This window comes from Lissotriton helveticus, chromosome 11 (assembly GCF_964261635.1).
Source record: "Lissotriton helveticus chromosome 11, aLisHel1.1, whole genome shotgun sequence".
Classification (NCBI taxonomy): domain Eukaryota; kingdom Metazoa; phylum Chordata; class Amphibia; order Caudata; family Salamandridae; genus Lissotriton; species Lissotriton helveticus.
The window spans coordinates 24103106-24126116 of record NC_136072.1 but is presented as its reverse complement, the minus strand read 5'-3'; the positions used below and the strand labels follow the sequence as shown (position 1 = coordinate 24126116).

Here is a 23011-nt window from a genome sequence, read left to right as displayed (position 1 = left end):
CCTTGTGTTTTCTTTATTGATGTCCTCATTTGAATCGTAAAACCTGCCTGGAAATTACAACTTAATTTAAAGTTGTATTTTTAAGTGATACATGGGCCACTGAAGGATTACAATTTTGACATTTATAGTAAAAGAATACAATCAAAATACAACCAACATGTCAGACGGCAAACTCTGTTGATGTCTTCCTTGCCCAAGCATCAGTAGAGGGCAGTATGGATAGTCAACGCTGATAAACATCCTTGAAAGTTGTACCCGCCAAAGGTGTCTGTAATTTGTCCTTTTTGCTTCTATTTACGTTGTAGCCGTATATAATTTTTAAATTATTTTGCCTTGTTTGGTCGCGTTCCTTATTGCAAGCCCCTGCACTTCTTGTTTACATCTAGTATAGTTGGATTTGTTTTTACTATATCCTCTAAATGTACTTTCTGGAGTCTACGGGATTCCGCAGACCACCTTTCCCGAGACATTGGCTGATTTTTCACGGGCTACTTAGCGGAACAGACATGTTTTACTTAATAATGATAGGTATACAGTATGGATTGTGGGAAGCAGTGACTTCCATGAGGTTGACTGGGACCTCCGCACCTTCTGTGGCTGACATGTGAGGGAACAGGAGGATAGTTGATCCAGTTGAATGTTTGCACCTGCAGACTTGGAAGCCTCTGTAGAGGTCTGAAATGTTCAATGAAGCAAGATTCTGTGGCAGAATATATAGAGTAATCCGTAGTCTTGAACTCCGACATCCATCCAAAATATCTGCAGCACCAAAGACCTGAAGGCTGACGCCACAGAGGTTGTCTCTTTCTAGACACACGTGACACTTTGCCAGATCGCCCGCGGTAGGTGTTCAGGACCAGGCTTGAAGGTTTTACCGGGATCTCTTAGCGCTGCTCCCTGGACCAAAGAGTTCCATTTGCCTGGTGGTCCCGACAGCTCCACCTCCAGGTCCGTGTTTTCCACAGGCGAAAGCAGGTTGCTCTGTCGCAGGCATGTTCTCACGCGCCAGCCACAGGGGTGAAGCGCCACATGGCCAAGCGGCTTCAGGGATCCGCTTTGTCCCTGTTGAACTTTCTGATCAGCAGATTCGTGGCAGCACCAGCGCTGGAGTAAAATGCTGCATAACACAATTCAGGCAGGATTGATGGGATGCACCTTGGTAATATGCCTTCCGACTTCAGGCGCAAGTAGACTTTCTCTTTGTGATGGGTGTAGCGAGGCGTTTGAAAGAGTAAACCAGGCAGTTTTGGCAGGAAAGCCTAGGCAATCCTAATAACATTTTCAGGCTTTCTGCTCCCAGTTTTACAGCAACATGTTTTTGCAGCTTAAATAGTTTACTAGAATTGTGGCACAGAAACAAAATAAGATTAAGTCCCTATTTCAGCTGCAGGGTGCTAACCCTTTCCCCCCAGCCTAATCCGGCTGCCTGAGCTTCAAAGGAGATCTTTCTCATGCAAGACCTGGGCCACGCTGGTGTCACGCCGGGCCTCTGCCGGGCGTCACGCCGGGCCTCTGCCGGGCGTCACGCCGGGCCTCTGCCGGGCGTCACGCCGGGGCTCTGCCTATTCCTTATCTCAATTGGAAAAGTAGCGCAGTCTCTTCCCATTTACAGATGTCATCCCGGTGCTCCTTTCTCCTCTGACAAACACTTCAGAGAAGAACCAGGGTGATCAGTAGAGGATGTAGGGTGCAGAGGCGCGTGCTCCTCTGAAGGGCGCTTTACCTGAGAACGCGCACAATATATTTCCTCTCATCATGGCAGTGAAGGCTAGAGATGGCTGGAGCTCAACTTCAACCTGGGAATGTCCAGCTCCGATTTTATCCTTACGTTTCAAATGCTGGGAAAGCCTAGTATCTAAAATGACATGCTCGGTGCTAGAGGGAGGAGAAATATACGATATGATATAGCACTTTTCTAACGCGCGCAAATACTCGAGAGTGTCCTGGCACGGGTGAATTGGAGCAGATGAAAGGAAAGTTAGGTAGACTGGCTAAACAGATGCTTTTTAAGCAGTTATTTGAAGAGATGAAACTCCTGTGTCGACTAAAGCGCAGAGGGGAGCAGGTTCCAAGCTGCAGCGGCCTTTACCGACAGTGATTGACCTCCCAGGCGGACTCTATGAAAGCGCGGGACAATCACCCGACGCAGAGAGGCAGATCGCAGGGGACGGTTAGGGACATAAAATGCAAAGCGTTTCCTAAGATACATAGGACCAGGGTGATGGCATTAAACTGGACACGCTGCTTCATTGGCAGCCAATGCAGCTCCCGTAAATGACGCCTAGCACTGGTACGGCTTGGAGCATTAAACACAAGTCTTGCCGTGGCATTCTGTATCGCCTGAAGCTTTTGAACCAGGTAGCCATGTGAGCCGATGAAGAGAGCATTGGAATAGTCCAGCCTCGAGAGGATAACCGTGCGAGCAACTGCCTCTTTGGCCGGACTCTGGAGCAGAGGAAAAATCCTTCTAAGGATTTTAAGGGTTCCAAAACAGATCCCGGTCAGTTTTTTTACATGGTCCGTGAACCGCAAGTCCTTACTGAACCACACCCATCATATATCCATCACTCCTAATTCCCCTACTCCTGTCCTCTCTGCAGGTGACCCACAGACAGATGATCTGCCTGTGTGTCGATAGAGGCAATCTGGAAATAAAGTTTGCTGCCCTTTTAAACATTCACTACCCCCCCCCCCCACGCCCCTACCCCCAAACCCCACCTGGGCCTGGTTATGAGGCTGTGGTCACTACAGAAGGCAAAATGCCAAATTCCAAAGCAAAATAAATGGGCTCCAAGAAGGAACTCCATGTGATCTCATTAGCATGCCAGAAATATATTAAATGAGTAAAGAGATATATTGAAAGAGAAAACAGGTAGGTACAAAATCAATCAAAGATATTTTATGATATTGCACCCAAAGCTCTACTCAATTGTAATGAATAAACTCACCTGTATGTTCTGCAGGGTAAAAGTGAACACACTGCAGAGCAACGTTATCGCGTACAGCATGGTGAAAGCGCTATATGACAACGTTGTGCAATGTGTGGTTATTTTAGAGATCGACTAAGCCATCACCGGTAAGTGAGCGTCTCTTGACTTCACCTGCGCTCCCTCCTTTCTCCAGGGCGCTGTTCCCGCTGTGGTGAGAATGTCGTCGGAGAAGGCACCGGATGCACAGCCATGGACCAGGTCTTCCATGTGGACTGCTTCACCTGTATGACCTGCAACAACAACCTGAGGGGGCATCCCTTCTACGCCCTGGATAAGAAGGCCTTCTGCGAGCCGTGCTACATCGTGAGTACCACCTCTGGGCCACTGTGCCAGCCACCACTGGTCTTTGTGTCTGTACCCCTATGCCAGCCCTTGTCTCTGTGCCCCTATGCCAGCCCTTGTCTTTGTGCCCCTATGCCAGCCCCTTGTCTTTGTGCCCCTATGCCAGCCCCTTGTCCTTGTGCCCCTATGCCAGCCACTTGTCTTTGTGCCCTATGCCAGCCCCTTGTCTTTCTCTCCATCTTCAGTAACTTGCAAGCAACACTTTGAAAACTGACATCACACAACATATCTTAGGAAAATATGTAATATAACAACTTGTTCCTTAAAGTCAGACTTCCTACCTGCCAAGGGGTGAAACCACACTGGCGAATTACCCGAAGGACCGCCTTGCTAGTCTGGGTGAGCACGCCACATCGACACTGATGCCCCTTCATATGTCTGTCGCGTGGTGGCCTGGCACTGCAGACCAATGGGTCCTGTTCAAAGGCCCCCAGTATGGATGACCTGTCGTGGATTGCTCTGGGGTTGGGCAAATCCTTCCTTAGGCACTCCTTCCACAAGGTCTACCACCATTCCTCAAAGTTCACTTCTTCGATGCTTAATGCTGCTGAGAATATCACTGAAACAAATACATTGTTTAGTCGGGGTGGAAGGAAAAAGGGGTTTGTACAAATTGGTGAACAGAAGCAACAGGTTTTACAAAAAGAACGTCTTAGACCTGTTTGTGCATGCTAAAATCCATTGGCCCATACACAAACAGTATGTTGCGACTCGCAACTAAATTGTGACACGCAAAATACTTTTTTGCGACTTGGTATTTGGAAGGGGTGTTCCCTTCCAAATGGCGACTCCATAGCCATGTACGAATGTTTTGCAACTGAACACTGGCCGAAAGAAATTTTCCTTTTTTAAATGCATCCCGTTTTCCTTTAAAAGCTCCCAGACATGGTGGTCTGCTGAGCCCAGCTGGCCACCATCCGTGGGAGTGCCAGACATTCCAAATGGGGTCACAAAATGCGAGTGGTTCATTAATATTCATGAGCCTCGCATTTTGGGACCTCATTGGGAAACGTAAACCGTGTCCAAGACATTGTTGTACATGCCAAATAGCGAGTCGCAAAAGCGATGCGATTTGCGAGTCGCTATTTGGCAGGCCGTATATCTGGCCCATGGAATTTTACATCAGTGGCTTCCCATCTTTGACACCAGCCAATGATAAAGTGAGCACAAGCAGGCCCTACAGACAGCCCTCCGTGGTTTGTGAAAGAACCCTTCACTTATTTCTGAAATGAGCGGGATGGCGCACACCTTTAGAACAGTGCTTACAATCGTACTGCGATTCGAACCATCGGAGAGACACCCATAAAATATACATACTACAACAACGCATATTGGGTCTGAATTTTTAACTGCACTTCTGGAAATATATATATTTGCACTTTATAAATCCTCAGTTGATACATAAATTATCAGTAGAACTATATCACCACTCTTACGTCAGCGTCTGCAAAGAAGTCTACAGACGAATAATATATTGCAAGGAGAAGTTTTTGTTTTGCTCACATTTTAGCAACAGGCCTTGAATTCAAGCCGCAGGCTAATTGAAACACATGTTTGCAACTCACTCCAGTCGCCCTTGGTTACCTTGTTTAAATGAAGTACTGCTTGCAGTTAAAACTTCCCTGGCAGCTAAAGTATGCACCATATGACTTTTACCGTACTCAACCAGGCTTGCGTACAGGACTGCACTGTTCCTATTTCGTGCACACAATCAACATGCGCTGTATTTGCTTGTGGACACCTTAGTACCTACTTTATTTGTAATGAGCTAGTGCTTCATAGAGTAAGTTGAGGAACAGGTTGGGTTGTTGATATAACCAGTGATGTCATTTAACATGTCATGAGTGATGTAATATATGAGGTCATAAGCAGTGCATGACAGGGCACAAGTTATAGTTAACTTACTAAACTAGCAAATTTCAGTTTTACTTTTTTACTTTTTAAAGATTAATTTTTGTGTTTTAGATACAAAGGGAAAACGGTGCGAGTGGCCCTTATGTGCAGTGTATCTGAGGCCTTCATCCTTAGAAAGTGACATCAGAGAGAAGTCTTAAGTTGTCTTTGCCAAAATTTCCAATAATTGATAGAATTTTTGGCAAAAATGTAGACACAAATCTAACAGATTGTCTCTGCATGTGCGAGCTCCGGCCATACGCAGATAGAACGCCTCCAGCCATAGCTGGCGCGTGTGTGGGCGGCCGGTGTCCCCGTCACTTGGGGTCACATTGGGTGAGTCTCTGCATCAGGACACTGCAGTAATCACTCTGGTCATTTAAGGCTTTTACTTATGCACTTCATTATGCTGAGTGAATTCTTGGCTGCTCGACTGTAAACTCCCTGCGATAGAAGGGCGCAAAATTGAGTTATTTGTATCTAATTAATTTTTACTGTCTAACATCGACAATACAGTCCTCCCCGGCAGAATGTTACGGAGTGCCTTTCGCATCCTCATGTGAACCTCCAGTTTTGCTCATTCCTCTCTTCTACTGATGTACACAGTGAGAATGGATTTCAAAAATTGCATTGGCTTTCACAGCTAACAAATGCCCTGTTTTCTGTTACACAAAATCTGCCTGATCTTCCTTGCTTCAGGTGGTCCCCCCTGGCCGGTCACTCCACCAGTTTGTCACACTGTAAGGTTGGTCGGCGGGCACACACCGATCAATCAAATTTGTTTTAGAAACTAATGTTCTGTTGAGTTCCTTTGACTCCAGTCTCACAACTCTCTTGTTGCCATCCTAAACGACAATTTGTGGTTCTTCTTATAAGGCACTCGCTGCTGGCTTTCAGCCGTGTCGAATGAGCAATGGCGATCATTCTTAAATAGGTACTCTGGTGCGGGGAAGGTGGCCACCTGTCTGCGCAGTGCCCGACTAGTAGCATCTTGTCTGCTTGTGGCTGCCTCAGGAATCTGGGAAGCCGTCAACTGTTAGGATGTTAAATTTCTTAGATGGACGGTCTGAGTATGGATGCAAGTACGGATAAGACTGGTTCTGTGCGACCAGGAGTATCTGCATATTCCTCAGTAGTTGACTGCTCGACATCACCGCTTAGTAATGCGTATGGTTGAGTTATTCAAGGGAGCATAAGTGGTTTCCCATTTGGATTACCATGTCTACTAGTCTCCTGAAGGTTCTCACTTGCATTTGGTGGGTGCAGCACTCCTGCACTATGGATGGGACTCTCTGGTGCAGAGAATTCATGGTCATCTTCCAACCTAAATCCAGATTTTCAGAAGATTAAGCCGAGGATGCCTTTTCTCACTACTTCTGCAGATAGAAGCCCTTGGAAAGGCCATGTTCCTTGTCCTCGAGTCTATGCTACCAAAAGATGGACACCTCTTGTATGCCCTCGACCAGAAGAACCGTACTGCCACAGCTCAGAGGTCCTCCTGCACCAGCAGCTGAGACGTCCTACTGAACGGCCCCTCTGACATATGGCATTATGCATCAAGTGTCCTGTCCTATCAATGAAATTGATTGAAATTTGCCAAATTCCTCCATACGCAAGGAGGGCTTCAGAAAAAGAAGTTTTTCCACCACTATCTTCCAGATTACAGCAGAATGCCAGGGCCAGGGAGGCTTCTGAACAGAGAAGCGCGCTTGTTACATGGACTCAACGGCTTCATACCACTGGCAGGCTTGGGACCCTCTGCAGTGCCCGGCGGCCGGCTCCATGAGACACCGGCTGGTGCTTGGCACTCATTGACGGCTCCCGGGAGGTCCAGCCGTAAATGAAGATCTCTAGAAGTGGGGTCTGTATCGCAGTTATTGCAACAGGGTCCACCATCAAGAGTGAAGCCTGCGTGGACCTTGTCCATCACATGCGCCCCGAAGTGAATAAAAGCGTGGGCGAGAAGGTCAATGGGGTAACTTTGGGGCACTTGAGTTTACCAACGATGTTGAATAGTTCCTTTGATAGATTGGGCGTTGACTTGTATGTTTTGAAATGTGTGCAGCCTTTATTCCCCTAATTTTATTTGTATAACTGGTTCCCTGGGTCATGTGAGGTAGCTCGGGAGAATCGTCTCTTCAGTTCCATGCTGCTTGACCAGTTTCGAACTTGAGCATCCTAAGCTTGGTGGAGAACAAAAGGTGTTTTTTTTTGCTGTTTTTATTTAACTTTTGATTTTAATTGACAACAAAACAGACACGAGGTATTCAGCGTATTCCATTGGAAGAGTGATCACTTTGTCTGGTTCTACATAATCGTTACGTGACATTAGGGAACCCAAGATTCTTTTCATACTGCTGGTTGAGTCATACTGAAGTTTTCCCAGCAGAATTTGTCTTTTTATGTTTCTCAAGGCAGCCTCTTGCTTTACATACTGTTTTATCTGCTGTGGCATAAAAATTCATATCCTCAGAACCTCTTTTCGAAGGTAGAGGGCGTGTCGCTCCTCCAGTGGCGTGCGGTGTCTCCAATCCACCAAGATGCCCATAGCGACTAAACTTCATAAGCAGCTGGGTTCCACCCAGCTATCCATGATACAGCGTCTAGCAAGCTTGGGGTCAATCTCGATGGATTGAACCACCACCCTCTACAGCACGGTGTATTCGGCTTCCAGTAGTGTTCAATGACTAGACATTAAGTGGTATATAGGAAAGGGACTGTTTTTTTTTTTTACTGTCTAAACAATTTTGATTTGAAACCTTACCCACATGATGCAGCCTTGGCAGATTATAATAAACTCTGTAAATCTGTTTAAACGATACAAGTCTAAAATTAAGGAAATTAGATGATGAGTGGAATGGTCTTTTGGGGGCGTGTGTGGTTTTCAGATTACGTCAATGGTAGTGCTGCGAAGATGAAGTGCTAGGGAGATTGCATGAAGATCCCAACCCAAAAAGAAAGCTGCAGGTGGGCAGTAACCAGTGAGGCAAACTTTTTAAAGAACTTCACTGGAATTCCATTTCGGCCTAGACTCTCCCGGACGACATCTACATGATGACCCAAAGTATCTCCTCTGCCGTTAAGGAAGGATCTAACTTGAGGCAATCCTCAGATGCACCAGAAGGTCTTTTATCAGCGGGTGCTCCATTCCCCCAGAGTCCTGGTTTGCCTGCTACACAATTTCCTATAGTAGCTGAGGAATGTTTCTGCTGTTGCAGTGGTGTCTGTCATCAGCTTCTCCTCACAACCTAAGCCTGCTACAATGTTTTTTTTCTTCTAATGCTTTATTTGCTGACCAGTAAATTAGCATCCATGCCTTGTCACTGGACTCGTATGGTTTGTGCTGGGTGCTCCTCTGGGTTTTCCTTGCCATAGTCATCTTTCTTTGCTTTTAAAAGTGGCATTATGGGAGGTTGTCAGCTACCTTTGTAGGCAAGGAATTTGCTCTTCCATTGTTTCTACCTATTGGCGCTACAAAACCTTAACACGCAACCTTTATCAATACTTCCCTGCCTCAACCCCCTTCAAATTGCCTATATATATATATATATATATATATATATTAAGTTTATTCACTTTCCTACATAGCCATGACCCCAGGGTCGGCTTTTCCGCTAAGGCAGAGGAGTTTTGTCCCACTGCCTTCAGCACTGCAAAAAAAGGGGAAAAAATGATAATGCGATGTTATTAACATTTTATTTTTCCATGCTGCGGCAGCTTTGGGGGTGGGGTGGGTCTTCTCTGCTCACAGAGCAGGGCAGGGAAGGAGTGGTTTGCCCACTCCAAGTGAGCATGAATATTTGGCCAGCCCTCTTGGGCCAGCCCAACACTCATGCACACATAGACTGTAATGCAGCCTGGATGGAGAGCATGCAGAGTGGAGAACATGCCCCTGGCTCCGATTCCCTGGCTGGGCCCCGAACAACAGCACTCAGACCAATCACAACGCTGCATTGCAGCATTGTGATTGATATGGGGAGCCTGGCTGGGTGCTTCCTGTTTCTGCTTCCTGTTAAGCAGAAAGATGGAAGAGGACCACGTACATTCCCTGTCTCATGTAATGGTTAAGTCTGTTCGCATCTCTCATTGCTTCGACTTCCACATTATTCCTGAGGTGATTTCCACATCAGAATTGTAGTTTATAGCTCCTCTTGCTCAACCAATTGTGCTTCAATGCCCAGATAGTCGTAGGTCTGTCATGTGCGATTTGATGATCCTTCAATAGCTTCTTGCACATACTGAGTCAAATGATACCCCCAACCCGGGGCATCACCATTTCTTTAGCTAGGAGTCTCAGTTATCTTTCTTATTGTGCCATGTCTTGGTTATTCTTTTCAGGTTGATTTTTCTTCCTTTGGTTGCCACCTGTGCCGTTTTGCATTGATTCCTATTCCAGTGACTCCTGTACCCACCTGTGTGTCTTGCTTCTACTCAAGACCAAGATTGATTGGATTTCGTAGACAAGTTTTTTCATTTGAACATCGCCTTCAGTTTGGCAGAAAAAAGTAACACATATTTAAGGTCTATTGCCCAAAGCTTCTGATTTACTTGCACCTATGATTTCTGCTGGTGTATAATCTGGGAATATATATATATATATATATTTTCTTGTGATTTAAACAGAATTTGTCCCTTAATCTAACTTCTTTCTGAATCAGGTCTTAAAATTTAGGAAAAGGTCAATATACTGAAGTGCTGGTCCTGGGGTGGTGGTTTTGCAGTCAACATCCAATGACCCGTTCAGTTATGACGCACAGTGAATGATAGTTGTTGGCCATTGTTTTAGAAATTGTTTGTGGTCTTTGCATTCAGATCCTTCAGGGAACCCCATACAGCATAGGTTGTTCTGTCTTCTCCTGCGCTCTTCATCTCCTGGTCTTGATTGTAGCTCATTGGATGACATCACTGACTGGGCCACTGGGCTCTGATACTTTTGGATCATATCTTCCAACTCTGAAATGTTTCCCGTCTCCTGAAGCCCTCTTGACCGTGTAGCAGAGGTCCTATCATCTGAGGTTTAACAGACCCCACCTCATCAACTTTGACTACAGTGGCACAGCCTGCACAATGAGTTCCGTCGACCCAGAGTGTATGGACTAATGTGACTCACAGGTTCCCTGATTGCACAGTGAATCAGCACCTCCCTGAGATGTAGAGAACACTTTAGTATATTTAAGAATTTTGCATTACTTTGTTAGAGGTTTCGGTCTGTCTTTTGGCATGGATTGTTTCATTCACTCCCTTTCCCCACACCAATGTCAGTCTCTTATTTTATCTCCCATGCCCTAGGTGTCTTCTCCTAGACAAATTCTGGAGACCGCCACTCCTTACAACATGGTCTTCTCCAAATGTTTACATGAAGATTTTCCTGGCCATCCAGTTGACTTGCCCACCATGTTGCAATCTCTTGTGGGCACTAGTTATTGAAAATTGCCAGGTGGCCATTTAAGGACGCAGAAGGAAAAAGGTGTTGGAGACATTAAAAAAGAAGAAAAGGGGGCAGGGTGAAAACACCTGACCCCCCTAGGCCTGGTCATGGGGTCCCACAGAGACCTCCAGGGCCCCAAAAAAGCATTTTTTTAAAAGAATTCGGCCGGATTGGCGCACCTAGCGCGACTCCGTCTGAAAATTGCTTCATTTTTTTAAGTCCACTGGCTGGGCCAAGTCCTGGGGGCATTTATGATTTATGTAGTGGGGGGGCCCACAGCCCCAGGGAGGCCACCTCCCCGGGGCTTTACAATTTAAATGCGGGGGTCTCGTGGGCCCCCGCAAGCCCCGTGACTACCACCTCCTAGGGCTTTCATTGAAAAATGCAGGGGGCTGCTGCCCCCACCCCCCACACTGCCTCAGGGACCACCACCTCCCGAGGCTTTACAATTTATATGTGGGGGCCTCGTGGGCCCCCGCAAGCCCCAGGGACTCCCCGGAGCTTTCATTAAAAAAATGTGGGGGCTGCGGGGCATTGGTAATTATGTAGTATGATGACTGTATGGGTGAATGAGTGGATGTGTGTGTAGAGCTAGAAATCAATGAGTGGGTATGTAGTGACTGGTATTGGTGTGTCTATGGTTTCGAAAATGGTAGTCTGTATTTTAGAGTGGGTGAATCAAAGGTTATGTTAGGCTGTGAGGAGGTCCATCAGATTATCACATGGATGATGTCATCAGTGATGTCATAATGTCATCTGAGATGTCACTGACCATGTCATGAATGATGTACTATGTGATGTCATCAGCAATGCATTGCGGGGGGCGCAAGTTATAGTTAGTTCAACTAACTTTAATGGGTGAATTTCTCTGGTTTGGTACGAATGAAAAGTCCAACTAACTATAACGTCCCTGAAACCTATGTTTTTTTTCAGTGAATATCTAAGGTTTTTTAAATGCTAATTTCTAACTATAACGTCCCTGAAACCGTTTTTTTCAGTGAAAGAAAATATATATATATTTCTTTGGGCTGGGGCAAAATGTATATCGTCTTGCAGATGCGCTGAGGGACCCGTGAGTAAACCACCCAGGTCAGCAGATTTTTGGAGGCAGTAAATTGTTTGTTCCATTTTATTTGATATTGAATGGTGCTGGCTGAGGCGGTTACGGTTCTCTGTGAGGCGGACGCGATTGTTAAGGCTGCCTCGGCAGTACCTGTCGCTTCCAGTACACTCCACCGTCCCCACTAGGCAGCGGAAGACAGCTCAGCAGAGATGAAGTGCAATAGCCTGAGCGGTTTTATTCTTTTCCACCTCTGCGGAGAGCAGAACTCCCTTCTGATTGAAGCTGTCCTCTCACTCACTCCCATGAGCTCACCTACTTGCTGACTCAGCAGTCTGAGCGAGATGTGCTGTTTGTATTGAAATTGCTGTGCTCAGCTTCAGAAAATGTCTTATTCTTTGTCCTCCTTAGCTTTCCAGCGCCATCCTGGCTCTGACAGACAGATTGCTTCAATTAATAGTGGTCAGTAATTTGGTTGTGATTACGTAGTATCCCATGAGGGGGCACTGTGGGGTACCCTCGGAAGCTTGTTACCATTTTTCATTAGCTGTACTTCCTTTGCCACACGTGGTATCCCCCAGCACCTTCTTTAGGCTTGGTGGTTTATTGTTAGCAACGTCCGATAAACCAAACCCTGTCCTCTGTGCCCTGAAGGTAACCCTTAAACGACTCCTTTTTTTTCTTGTTGGGTGCATCCATCTACATTAACAGCGCTCTCTGCTGGTGGGTGCATCCATCTACGTTCACAGCGCACTCTACTGGTGGGTGCGTCCATCTTTTCTTTTCACCCCCTGTTCCCTTGCTCTTCCCTTGTATCCGCTCTCGGATCCTGCTCTCTCCCTTTTTCTGATTCTGATCTCTTCTGTGCACTGTGTGATCCCCTGCTCTTCACCTCTATCCTCTCTCTGATCTTGCTCTCTTCCATTCTCTGATTCTACTCTCTTCTCTCTACTGTCTGATTCCATGCTTTTCTCTTCTGTTCACTCGTAGATCCTCCTCTCTCCCATTCTGATTCTGCTCTCTTCCCACACTCTGATCCCATGTTCTTCCCTTCTGTCTGCTCTCTGGTCTTGCTCTCTTCCATTCTCTCCGATTCTGCTCTCTTCTCTCTACTGACTGATTCCACGCTCTTCTCTTTTGTCCACTCTCGGATCCTACTCTCTCCCTTTCTCAGATGCTGCTCTCTTCTTCCCGCTCTCTGATCCCATGCTCTTCCCTTCTGTACCTTATCTGATCCTGCTCTTGTCCGTTCTCTCTGATCCTGCTCTCTTCCATTCTCTCTGGTCTTGCTCTCTTCCGTTCTCTCTGATCCTGCTCTCTTCCGTTCTCTCTGATCCTGCTCTCTTCCGTTCTCTCTGATCCTGCTCTCTTCCGTTCCCTCTGATCCTGCTCTCTTCCGTTCTCCCTGATCCTGCTCTCATCCATTCTCTCTGATCCTGCTCTCTTCCATTCTCTCTTATTCTGCTCTCTTCCATTCTCTCTGATCCTGCTCTCTTCCATTCTCTCTGATCCTGCTCTTGTCCGTTCTCTCTGATCCTGCTCTTGTCCGTTCTCTCTGATCCTGCTCTTGTCCGTTCCCTCTGATCCTGCTCTTGTCTGTTCCCTCTGATCCTGCTCTTGTCCGTTCCCTCTGATCCTGCTCTCTTCCGTTCTCCCTGATCCTGCTCTCTTCCGTTCTCCCTGATCCTGCTCTCATCCATTCTCTCTGATCCTGCTCTCTTTCGTTCTCCCTGATCCTGCTCTCTTCCATTCTCTCTCTCTTCCATTCTCTCTCTCTTCCATTCTCTCTGATCCTGCTCTCTTCCATTCTCTCTTATCCTGCTCTCTTCCATTGTCGCTTATCCTGCTCTCTTCCATTCTCTCTAATCCTGCTCTCTTCCATTCTCTCTGATACTGCTCTCTTCCATTCTCTCTGATCCTGCTCTCTTCCATTCTCTCTGATGCTGCTCTCTGATCCTGCTCACGTCCGTTCTCTCTGATCCTGCTCTCTTATCCTGCTCTCTTGCATTCTCTCTTGTCCTGCTCTCTTCTATTCTCTCTGACCCTGCTCTCTTCCATTATCTCTGATCCTGTTCTCTTCCATTCTCTCTTATTCTGCTCTCTTCCATTCTCTCTGATCCTGCTCTCTTCCATTCTCTCTGATCCTACTCTCTAATCCTGCTCTCTTCCATTCTCTCTAATCCTGCTCTCTTCCATTCTCTCTGATACTGCTCTCTTCCATTCTCTCTGATACTGCTCTCTTCCATTCTCTCTGATCCTGCTCTCTTCCATTCTCTCTGATCCTGCTCTCTTCCATTCTCTCTGATGCTGCTCTCTGATGCTGCTCACGTCCGTTCTCTCTGATCCTGCTCTCTTCCATTCTCACTGAACCTGCTCTCTTGTCCTGCTCTCTTCTATTCTCTCTGGTCCTGCTCTCTTCCATTATCTCTGATCCTGTTCTCTTCCATTCTCTCTGATCCTACTCTCTAATCCTGCTCTTTCATTCTCTCTAATCCTGCTCTCTTCCATTCATTCTTTCTAATCCTGCTCTCTTCCATTCTCTCTAATCCTGCTCTCTTCCATTCTCTTATCCTGCTCTTGTCCATTCTCTCTGATCCTGCTCTTGTCCGTTCTCTCTGATGCTGCTCTTGTTCATTCTCTCTGATCCTGCTCTCTTCCATTCTCACTGATCCTGCTCACGTCCGTTTTCTCTGATCCTGCTCTTATCCTGCTCTCTTCCATTCTCACTCATCCTGCTCGCTTATCCTGATCTCTTCCATTCTCTCTGATCCTGCTCTCTTCCATTCTCTCTGATCCTGCTCTCTTCCATTCTCTCTGATCCTGCTCTCTTCCATTCTCTCTGATCCTGCTCTCTTCCATTCTCTCTGATCCTGCTCTCTTCCATTCTCTCTGATCCTGCTCTCTTCCATTCTCTCTGATCCTGCTCTCTTCCATTCTCTCTGATCCTGCTCTCTTCCATTCTCTCTGATCCTGCTCTCTTCCATTCTCTCTGATCCTGCTCTCTTCCATTCTAACTGATCCTGCTCTCTTATCCTGCTCTTTTGCATTCTCTCTGGTCCTGCTCTCTTCTATTCTCTCTGATCCTGCTCTCTTCCATTCTCTCTGATCCTGCTCCCTTCCATTCTCTCTGATCCTGCTCCCTTCCATTCTCTCGGATCCTGCTCTCTTCCATTCTGACTGATCCTGCTCTTTTATCCTGCTCGCTTCTATTCTCTCTGATCCTGCACTCTTCCATTCTCTGATCCTGCTCTCTTCCATTCTATCTGATCCTGCAATTCTCTCAGATCCTGCTCTCTTCCATTCTCAGATCCTGCTTGCCTCCATTCTCTCTAATCCTGCTCTCTTCCGTTCTCTCTGATCCTGCTCTCTTATCCTGCTCTCTTGCATTCTCTCTTGTCCTGCTCTCTTCTATTCTCTCTGACCCTGCTCTCTTCCATTATCTCTGATCCTGTTCTCTTCCATTCTCTCTTGTCCTGCTCTCTTCCATTCTCTGATCCTGCTCTCTTCCATTCTCTGATCCTGCTCTCTTCCATTCTCTCTGATCCTACTCTCTAATCCTGCTCTCTTCCATTCTCTCTAATCCTGCTCTCTTCCATTCTCTCTGATCCTGCTCTCTTCCATTCTCTCTGATCCTGCTCTCTTCCATTCTCTCTGATCCTGCTCTCTTCCATTCTCTCTGATCCTGCTCTCTTCCATTCTCTCTGATGCTGCTCTCTGATCCTGCTCACGTCCGTTCTCTCTGATCCTGCTCTCTGATCCTGCTCTCTTGCATTCTCTCTGGTCCTGCTCTCTTCCATTCTCACTGAACCTGCTCTCTTGTCCTGCTCTCTTCTATGCTCTCTGGTCCTGCTCTCTTCCATTATCTCTGATCCTGCTCTCTTCCATTCTCTCTAATCCTGCTCTCTTCCATTCTCTCTAATCCTGCTCTCTTCCATTCTCTCTAATCCTGCTCTCTTCCATTCTCTCTAATCCTGCTCTTCCATTCTCTCTAATCCTGCTCTCTTCCATTCTCTCTAATCCTGCTCTCTTCCATTCTCTCTGATCCTGCTCTTGTCCGTTCTCTCTGATCCTGCTCTTGTCCGTTCTCTGATCCTGCTCTTGTCCATTCTCTCTGATCCTGCTCACGTCCATTCTCACTGATCCTGCTCACGTCCGTTCTCTCTGATCCTGCTCTTATCCTGCTCTCTTCCATTCTCACTCATCCTGCTCGCTTATCCTGCTCTCTTCTATTCTCTCTGATCCTGCTCTCTTCCATTCTCTCTAATCCTGCTCTCTTCCATTCTCTCTGATCCTGCTCTCTTCCATTCTCTCTGGTCCTGCTCTCTTCCATTCTCTCTGATCCTGCTCTCTTCCATTCTCTCTGGTCCTGCTCTCTTCCATTCTCACTGAACCTGCTCTCTTGTCCTGCTCTCTTCCATTATCTCTGATCCTGTTCTCTTCCATTCTCTCTTATTCTGCTCTCTTCCATTCTCTCTGATCCTGCTCTCTTCCATTCTCTCTGATCCTGATCTCTTCCATTCTCTCTGATCCTGATCTCTTCCATTCTCTCTGATCCTGATCTCTTCCATTCTCTCTGATCCTGATCTCTTCCATTCTCTCTGATCCTGCTCTCTTCCATTCTCTCTGATCCTGCTCTCTTCCATTCTCTCTGATCCTGCTCTCTTCCATTCTCTCTGATCCTGCTCTCTTCCATTCTCTCTGATCCTGCTCTCTTCCATTCTCTCTGGTCCTGCTCTCTTCCATTCTCTCTGATCCTGCTCTCTTCCATTCTCTCTGGTCCTGCTCTCTTCCATTCTCACTGAACCTGCTCTCTTGTCCTGCTCTCTTCCATTATCTCTGATCCTGTTCTCTTCCATTCTCTCTTATTCTGCTCTCTTCCATTCTCTCTGATCCTGCTCTCTTTCATTCTCTCTGATTCTACTCTCTAATCCTGCTCCCTTCCATTCTCTCTAATCCTGCTCTCTTCCATTCTCTCTAATCCTGCTCTCTTCCATTCTCTCTAATCCTGCTCTCTTCCATTCTCTTTAATCCTGCTCTCTTCCATTCTCTTATCCTGCTCTTGTCCATTCTCTCTGATCCTGCTCTTGTCCATTCTCTCTGATCCTGCTCACGTCCGTTCTCTCTGATCCTGCTCTTATCCTGCTCTCTTCCATTCTCACTCATCCTGCTCCCTTATCCTGCTCTCTTCTATTCTCTCTGATCCTGCTCTCTTCCATTCTCTATGATCCTGATCTCTTCCATTCTCTCGGATCCTGCTCTCTTCCATTCTGACTGATCCTGCTCTCTTATCCTGCTCGCTTCTATTCTCTCTGATCCTGATCTCTTCCATTCTCTCTGATCCTGCTCTCTTCCATTCTCTCTGATCCTGCTCTCTTCCATTCTCTCTGATCCTGCTCTCTTCCATTCTCTCTGATCCTGCTCTCTTCCATTCTCTCTGATCCTGCTCTCTTCCATTCTCTCTGATCCTGCTCTCTTCCATTCTCTCTGATCCTGCTCTCTTCCATTCTCTCTGATCCTGCTCTCTTCCATTCTCTCTGATCCTGCTCTCTTCCATTCTAACTGATCCTGCTCTCTTCCATTCTAACTGATCCTGCTCTCTTCCATTCTAACTGATCCTGCTCTCTTATCCTGCTCTTTTGCATTCTCTCTGGTCCTGCTCTCTTCCATTCTCTCTGGTCCTGCTCTCTTCCATTCTCTCTGGTCCTGCTCTCTTCCATTCTCTCTGATCCTGCTCCCTTCCATTCTCTCTGATCCTGCTCCCTTCCATTCTCTCGGATCCTGCTCCCTTCCATTCTCTCGGATCCTGCTCCCTTCCATTCTCTCGGATCCTGCTCTCTTCCATTCTGACTGATCCTGCTCTCTTATCCTGCTCGCTTCTATTCTCTCTGATCCTGCTCTCTTCCATTCTCTCTGATCCTGCTCTCTTTCATTCTCTCTGATCCTGCTCTGTTCCATTCTCTCTGGTCTTGCTCTCTTCCATTCTCTCTGATTCTGCTCTCTTCTCTCTGAACCCCTCTCTTCTCTTCTGTACGCTTTCCGATCCTGTTCTCGTGTCTTCTTGCTTGCCTCCATTCTCTCTAATCCTGCTCTCTTCCGTTCTCTCTGATCCTGCTCTCTTCCGTTCTCTCTGATCCTGCTCTCTTCCGTTCTCTCTGATCCTGCTCTCTTCCGTTCTCTCTGATCCTGCTCTCTTCCGTTCTCTCTGATCCTGCTCTCTTCCGTTCTCTCTGATCCTGCTCTCTTCCGTTCTCTCTGATCCTGCTCTCTTCCGTTCTCTCTGATCCTGCTCTCGTCCATTCTCTCTGATCCTGCTCTCGTCCATTCTCTCTGATCCTGTTCTCGTCCATTCTCTCTGACCCTGCTCTCGTCCATTCTCTCTGATCCTGTTCTCGTCCATTCTCTCTGATCCTGTTCTCTTCCATTCTCTCTGATTCTGCTCTCTTCTCTCTGAACCCCTCTCTTCTCTTCTGTACGCTTTCCAATCCTGTTCTCGTGTCTTCTTTCCCTTTTTTAGTCCAGTACTGGAATGATCTCTTGTTCACACTTGCATGGTAAATCTTAATTGCTCAAGGCCTACTCTTCGCCCCTGAATTCCTAATTGCTTTTCTTCCATGTCCATGTTTGACCACATAGGACATGTGAATGTTGAAGCTAGGGTTATGGCTTGGTATGAAGGATCCATGACCCACTCAGATGTAAATAGTTTATTTACTTTACCGACCAAGAAATGCATCATCAGCAGAACAGGTCTCGCGAGGGCTGCCTCGTCAGCAAAGTGTCGTACTGCCACCAGAGACAGACAGATGGACACTCATTTGCTCATTCCATTGTACTGCAAGAGATCGCCACCCCTCGAGTAGCGCACACAAAGATCTGCACTGACAAAACAGCCACTGATCCACACTGAAAAACCACAACAAACTATCTCCCCTGCAACAGCTCGCCGCCATAGAGGGTGACTTCTAAGCTCACCATCATCAGCCATATGTTCGCTCGCCTCCGAGTGTAGGATAAACCCCTCTAGCCCGGTTTCCTGAATGTCTCACGTCAGCACCCAAACTCAAATAGCCATTGTGCTTCATCCTGGCCATGTCCATGCAACAGAGGAAGCACATTGTTGGCCATGTTATGTATCTGCACCAAGCGCCCTTTCACTGTAACCTTTCGCCCCTTTCTTATCACACGAAGACCAATGTACCTGTGTGTTAAAGCGCCAGCCCTGGGTGTGAATCATCTGGACTCTACCAATCCAGGGGAAGAGCTGTAGATGAGAACCAGAGGAGGGGGCATTGAATAGATCAGGCAAGAAGGCTTTTGACGCAGGGTTGTCTGGCTACGGGGACTATTGGGCGCATATGTCAATGGGAGTCCTCGTTGGGCGTGGGTGAGGTCTTACTCAAAGTGCGGATTTAGAGCACCTTCCTGAAGTGCAGTCAAGAGTTAACTTGATGGGTTTCCAGATCCCCTGAGCATAGCTTCAGAGGCGGACATCTTCTATTCCATCATCTCTTTCTCAGTTATGTTGTTGCTGCCAGTTACATGAAGACCTGCATTCTTGAGCTTGGCCTTCGGGTTTGGGGGACAGTCTTCAGATAGTCACCTGATGATGATGTCACTTCCAGTGAAGAGGATGAGGAACGGTGTAGGGATCCCGTGGGGGTTAAAGATGCAGCAGTTATCCAATCGAACTGCAAGATGCCTTTGATGAAGCGCACAGCATATATATGATGCTCTTCAAGGGGACCAATCGGGTCTCGGAAGAGCGGCAAACAGTGCGTTTCCTCCATTTAAGATTGAGAGGACCAAATGCTTGCATGACCATTGTGAGTTCACCTTCTGGGAGTAACGTTTTCACCTTACTTAGGAGGAACCAGACAAATTCTGTTGTCTGTGATGTGATTTTTGAATATGAGATTGACAATAGGGAAAAATCATCAATAAATCAATAAAACTTTCAGCAGAGGGACATGAGTGCATAGGCTGGCTGCAGGTGCCCCCCAGAGAGATTCAACCCTCCCTGGCATCCCTTTGGGAAAATTAAATCGCACGTTTTAACACTGCCATGTGCCGTTCACAGTGATGTAAGGCCTTGTCTACACTCTGGTCGCATATCACTCTTACCCAATGGTGAAGGATAGTCTACCAGCCCTTCCCAGGTGCTCCTCCGGGTAGAGGTGGGCTCTGATGCTCCTAGTCTACAGATCTAAAGGTGAGCGATGCACAGCTGTATCCTTCTGGTCACGGGGCCGCCTACTCCCAGCCTCAGTGGGTTGGAAGAAGGCCCAGCGGGCTCAGCCTATGCCAGAGCTGGGCTCATCGCAGAAATGCTCCTGGTGGACCCTGCATCTCAATGAGGGTAGAATGCCCCCTAGAGGGACCTGGCATCACTCTGAAGATTTGCTATCTATATCTATATCTATATCTATATCTATATATCCTCTTTAAAGGGCTCAATAAGCAGTGAGGTCGAACGTGGTCTGAAGAACCCAGGGTGTGCCTGAGCAAGCCTCGGAGTCAGCACAGCCTCTGTGTCTCCTCAGGACGCCCACAGGTACCCTTTTCCAACATGTCTCCAAAATTTGATGCTAAATGGAGGGGGGGTATTGATATCTGATACAGTCTAGTGTGGATAACTCCTTTATTAGATGGCAGCCCAAGAGGTCTGTCCTGTCTTGTCACAACACCTCCGACATTAGTACGTACCTAGCAGGCTCACACCCTGTGTGCGCGGTGGTCCCTTAGCCCATCCCCCATGCTTTCATACTTCACGCTCCATACTGCGACATCACAGAAAGTACCCCCTGCATACTCAAGACAAGATACTACACCGAGCTTCAGTTAAACAGAGAAGCTTTTATGGCAGCCTTAATGCTCCTGTCTGATCCTTGGTTGATCATCCTAGTTGGTTTATTTTTTTTAATTAATTTTATTTCAACATATTTTATTGCTTTTAAATCGAAAAAAACACACTTCAAGACGATAGACATCGAGGAGTAGTTTGATCTCGTCACATATAACCGCGCCTATATACAAACAAGATACATTACCAAGAGTCAGATACTTGAGTTGTAATGAATACTAGTTGTTTGATTGCTGCACATGCCTGCGCTGTAGCCTGGGGCATCACTGCCTCTCTGGACAGTAGCTGCAGGCATGGTTGTCCTGCCTTCGGCTATGTGAGGTGAAACATCCAAATAAGCTGCAAGGGTTTGAATCAACACAGTGAAGACACATTTAGTTATAAAATGATTTATTTTCTTCGAATGGGCCCCAGCTCTGTAAAATCAGGATCACTCCTACACTTTTGTTTGTGAAACCAGAAAGAGTACTTTAATTTTTTGCATGTTGCAACAGAAGTCAAATGGAAAATATTGAGGTGTGGATGTCTAGAAAGCAGTCCTGAACAGAGCTCGTGAGCCTTACTATGAGGTGCAACACGTTTCGGCTGTTTAATCCTTCTGATTTGGTTCTGCTTCAGGCCTTGTAAGAAGAGATCCTACTGGTTTTTGTTTCTTAGATTTAGGTTAAACTCTTGCATAAACAAGCATGTGTAAATTAGAGTCCACCATTGGTAGGACTGCTATTTTTCAAAATTGCTCCTAGACCATGCTTGTGTCAAGGAACCAGGGATAGGTATGCCACCCGTTCTGAGCTCCTACACAAGTGTTTAGAGACCTGTCAATCAATTAGGTTGTGTACAGCACCCAGAGAGCAGACAACAAGGGAAATCTTTTGTAGATTGCAAGTTTTCCCCCAAAAATATTTCTCTAGGTTTTAGAAATAAAACATACAAGGCATGCATAGAAAAAGCTGTGTCTTTTGTGCATTACAATAAAAAAATACAAACAAAAAAAAATGCATTTAGCTAAACCGCACCTTCATGAACTTTGATATGTACAGTGTGTATCACCAACTCCTGGTCAGTAGTCGTGTTCATCGCTTCGCCGTCCCTTCCCTACTCACTCTTTAAAGTAGTTTCTACGTGGCATGCAGTAAGCGCCATTGTTCTGTAAAATACTCTTTCTAGTTGCCCAGAGATACACTTTGGGACCAGGCAGAGGTAACACAGGCAGAGGTAACATTGCTGAAGGTGCCAATGAATGGCTGATTAAAGGTTTCCTGGGGTGAGGGGAGGAGAAGCCAACAGGTCTGAACGTTGCACTTGGCGCAGCCGGGGTCTCATAAGCACGTAACATCGAACAGGAGTAACACATTCTCCTCTGCCTCTTTGTTTGGGTTCATCATCGCCCTGAATCCAGTGAGTACATCAGATTGTACCCAAACAAACGTGCCCCTACTTCACTTATGATGCTGCTTTTCGTGTAGGTCTGTTTCCTGTTGACTAGTCTGTCACCCATCCATTAAAAACTGTCTAGTTCTGCTTTCACTGGCCTGCCACTTCAGGGCATTGTGCCAAACTGCTGTTTTTTTCCTCAGGTCATTTGTCTTTAACAGTGTGTCTTAGGTTTGATGGAAAGTGCTTGATGAAACTAAAAAATAAAAAATAAAAATAAAGCTTTTTCAAAAGTTACCTTTAATAAGTGGCAGCTTCATTTCATACTTAGGTCACAACTGATGTAAACATCAAACACCGCTCTGGAAAAAAAAGATATTTGTTGTGTCCATACCATAAACGCCTAGTAACCGCTTCATCAGTCTTTCAGCGGCATCTTCGGTTCAAGTCGAGAATTATATTCAGAAGTCCGCAACAATCATAGCCTCAGGAAGCGATCAACCTTTTTTTTTATTAAGAGATTGAGGCTGGGGAGATGGTGTCAAAATGATTCAAACACCCCTATGAGCCATCGCTATACTCTGACTGAACTGACTTCAAACATAACACTATAGAATTTGTTTTGTTATAATTCATCTCTGTATCTCTTTTTGAGACCATAATTGAGTTTAAAGAGGATGAAACTGGTTTAACCACATGCGTGCGGTAGGATTTCCGCCCGTACGCTGGGTTTTACGGATTCGCATGTTACGTGACGAGCTGGGCTCGTCATGAGCGTGCGAGGAGGCTACCTCATGACGAGCCCAGCTCGTCATCAGCGTCGAAGGGGGTTAAGAATGAAGTCCTCCTTCAATCCACCAAACCATCTCTTGACACCAGAAGTTCTGGTGTTCAAAAGGGAAATATATTTGAAGAATGGGAAGCACTGGAAATGAATAGATGTAATACCCTTCCTAATTTATCACAGACCCAAGCTTATGTCCTCTTGAGTTTGTTTGATTAAAAACATCTCAATAAAACCCTCAAAGGCACAGAATTCATTATTCAGGGAACCACTCAGTACA

The 23011-nt window shown here is 46.4% G+C and overlaps 1 protein-coding gene across 1 annotated transcript in view; it reads left to right on the top strand.

Moving 5' to 3' along the window:
* The window catches only part of LPP (LIM domain containing preferred translocation partner in lipoma), a 656183-nt gene that overhangs the window by 527280 nt on the left and 105892 nt on the right, over positions 1–23011 (top strand). Inside the window, exon 9 of the mRNA XM_078668172.1 lies at positions 3124–3293. Coding sequence (XP_078524298.1) covers positions 3124–3293 — 170 coding nt within the window. The remainder of the gene's footprint in view (positions 1–3123; positions 3294–23011) is intronic.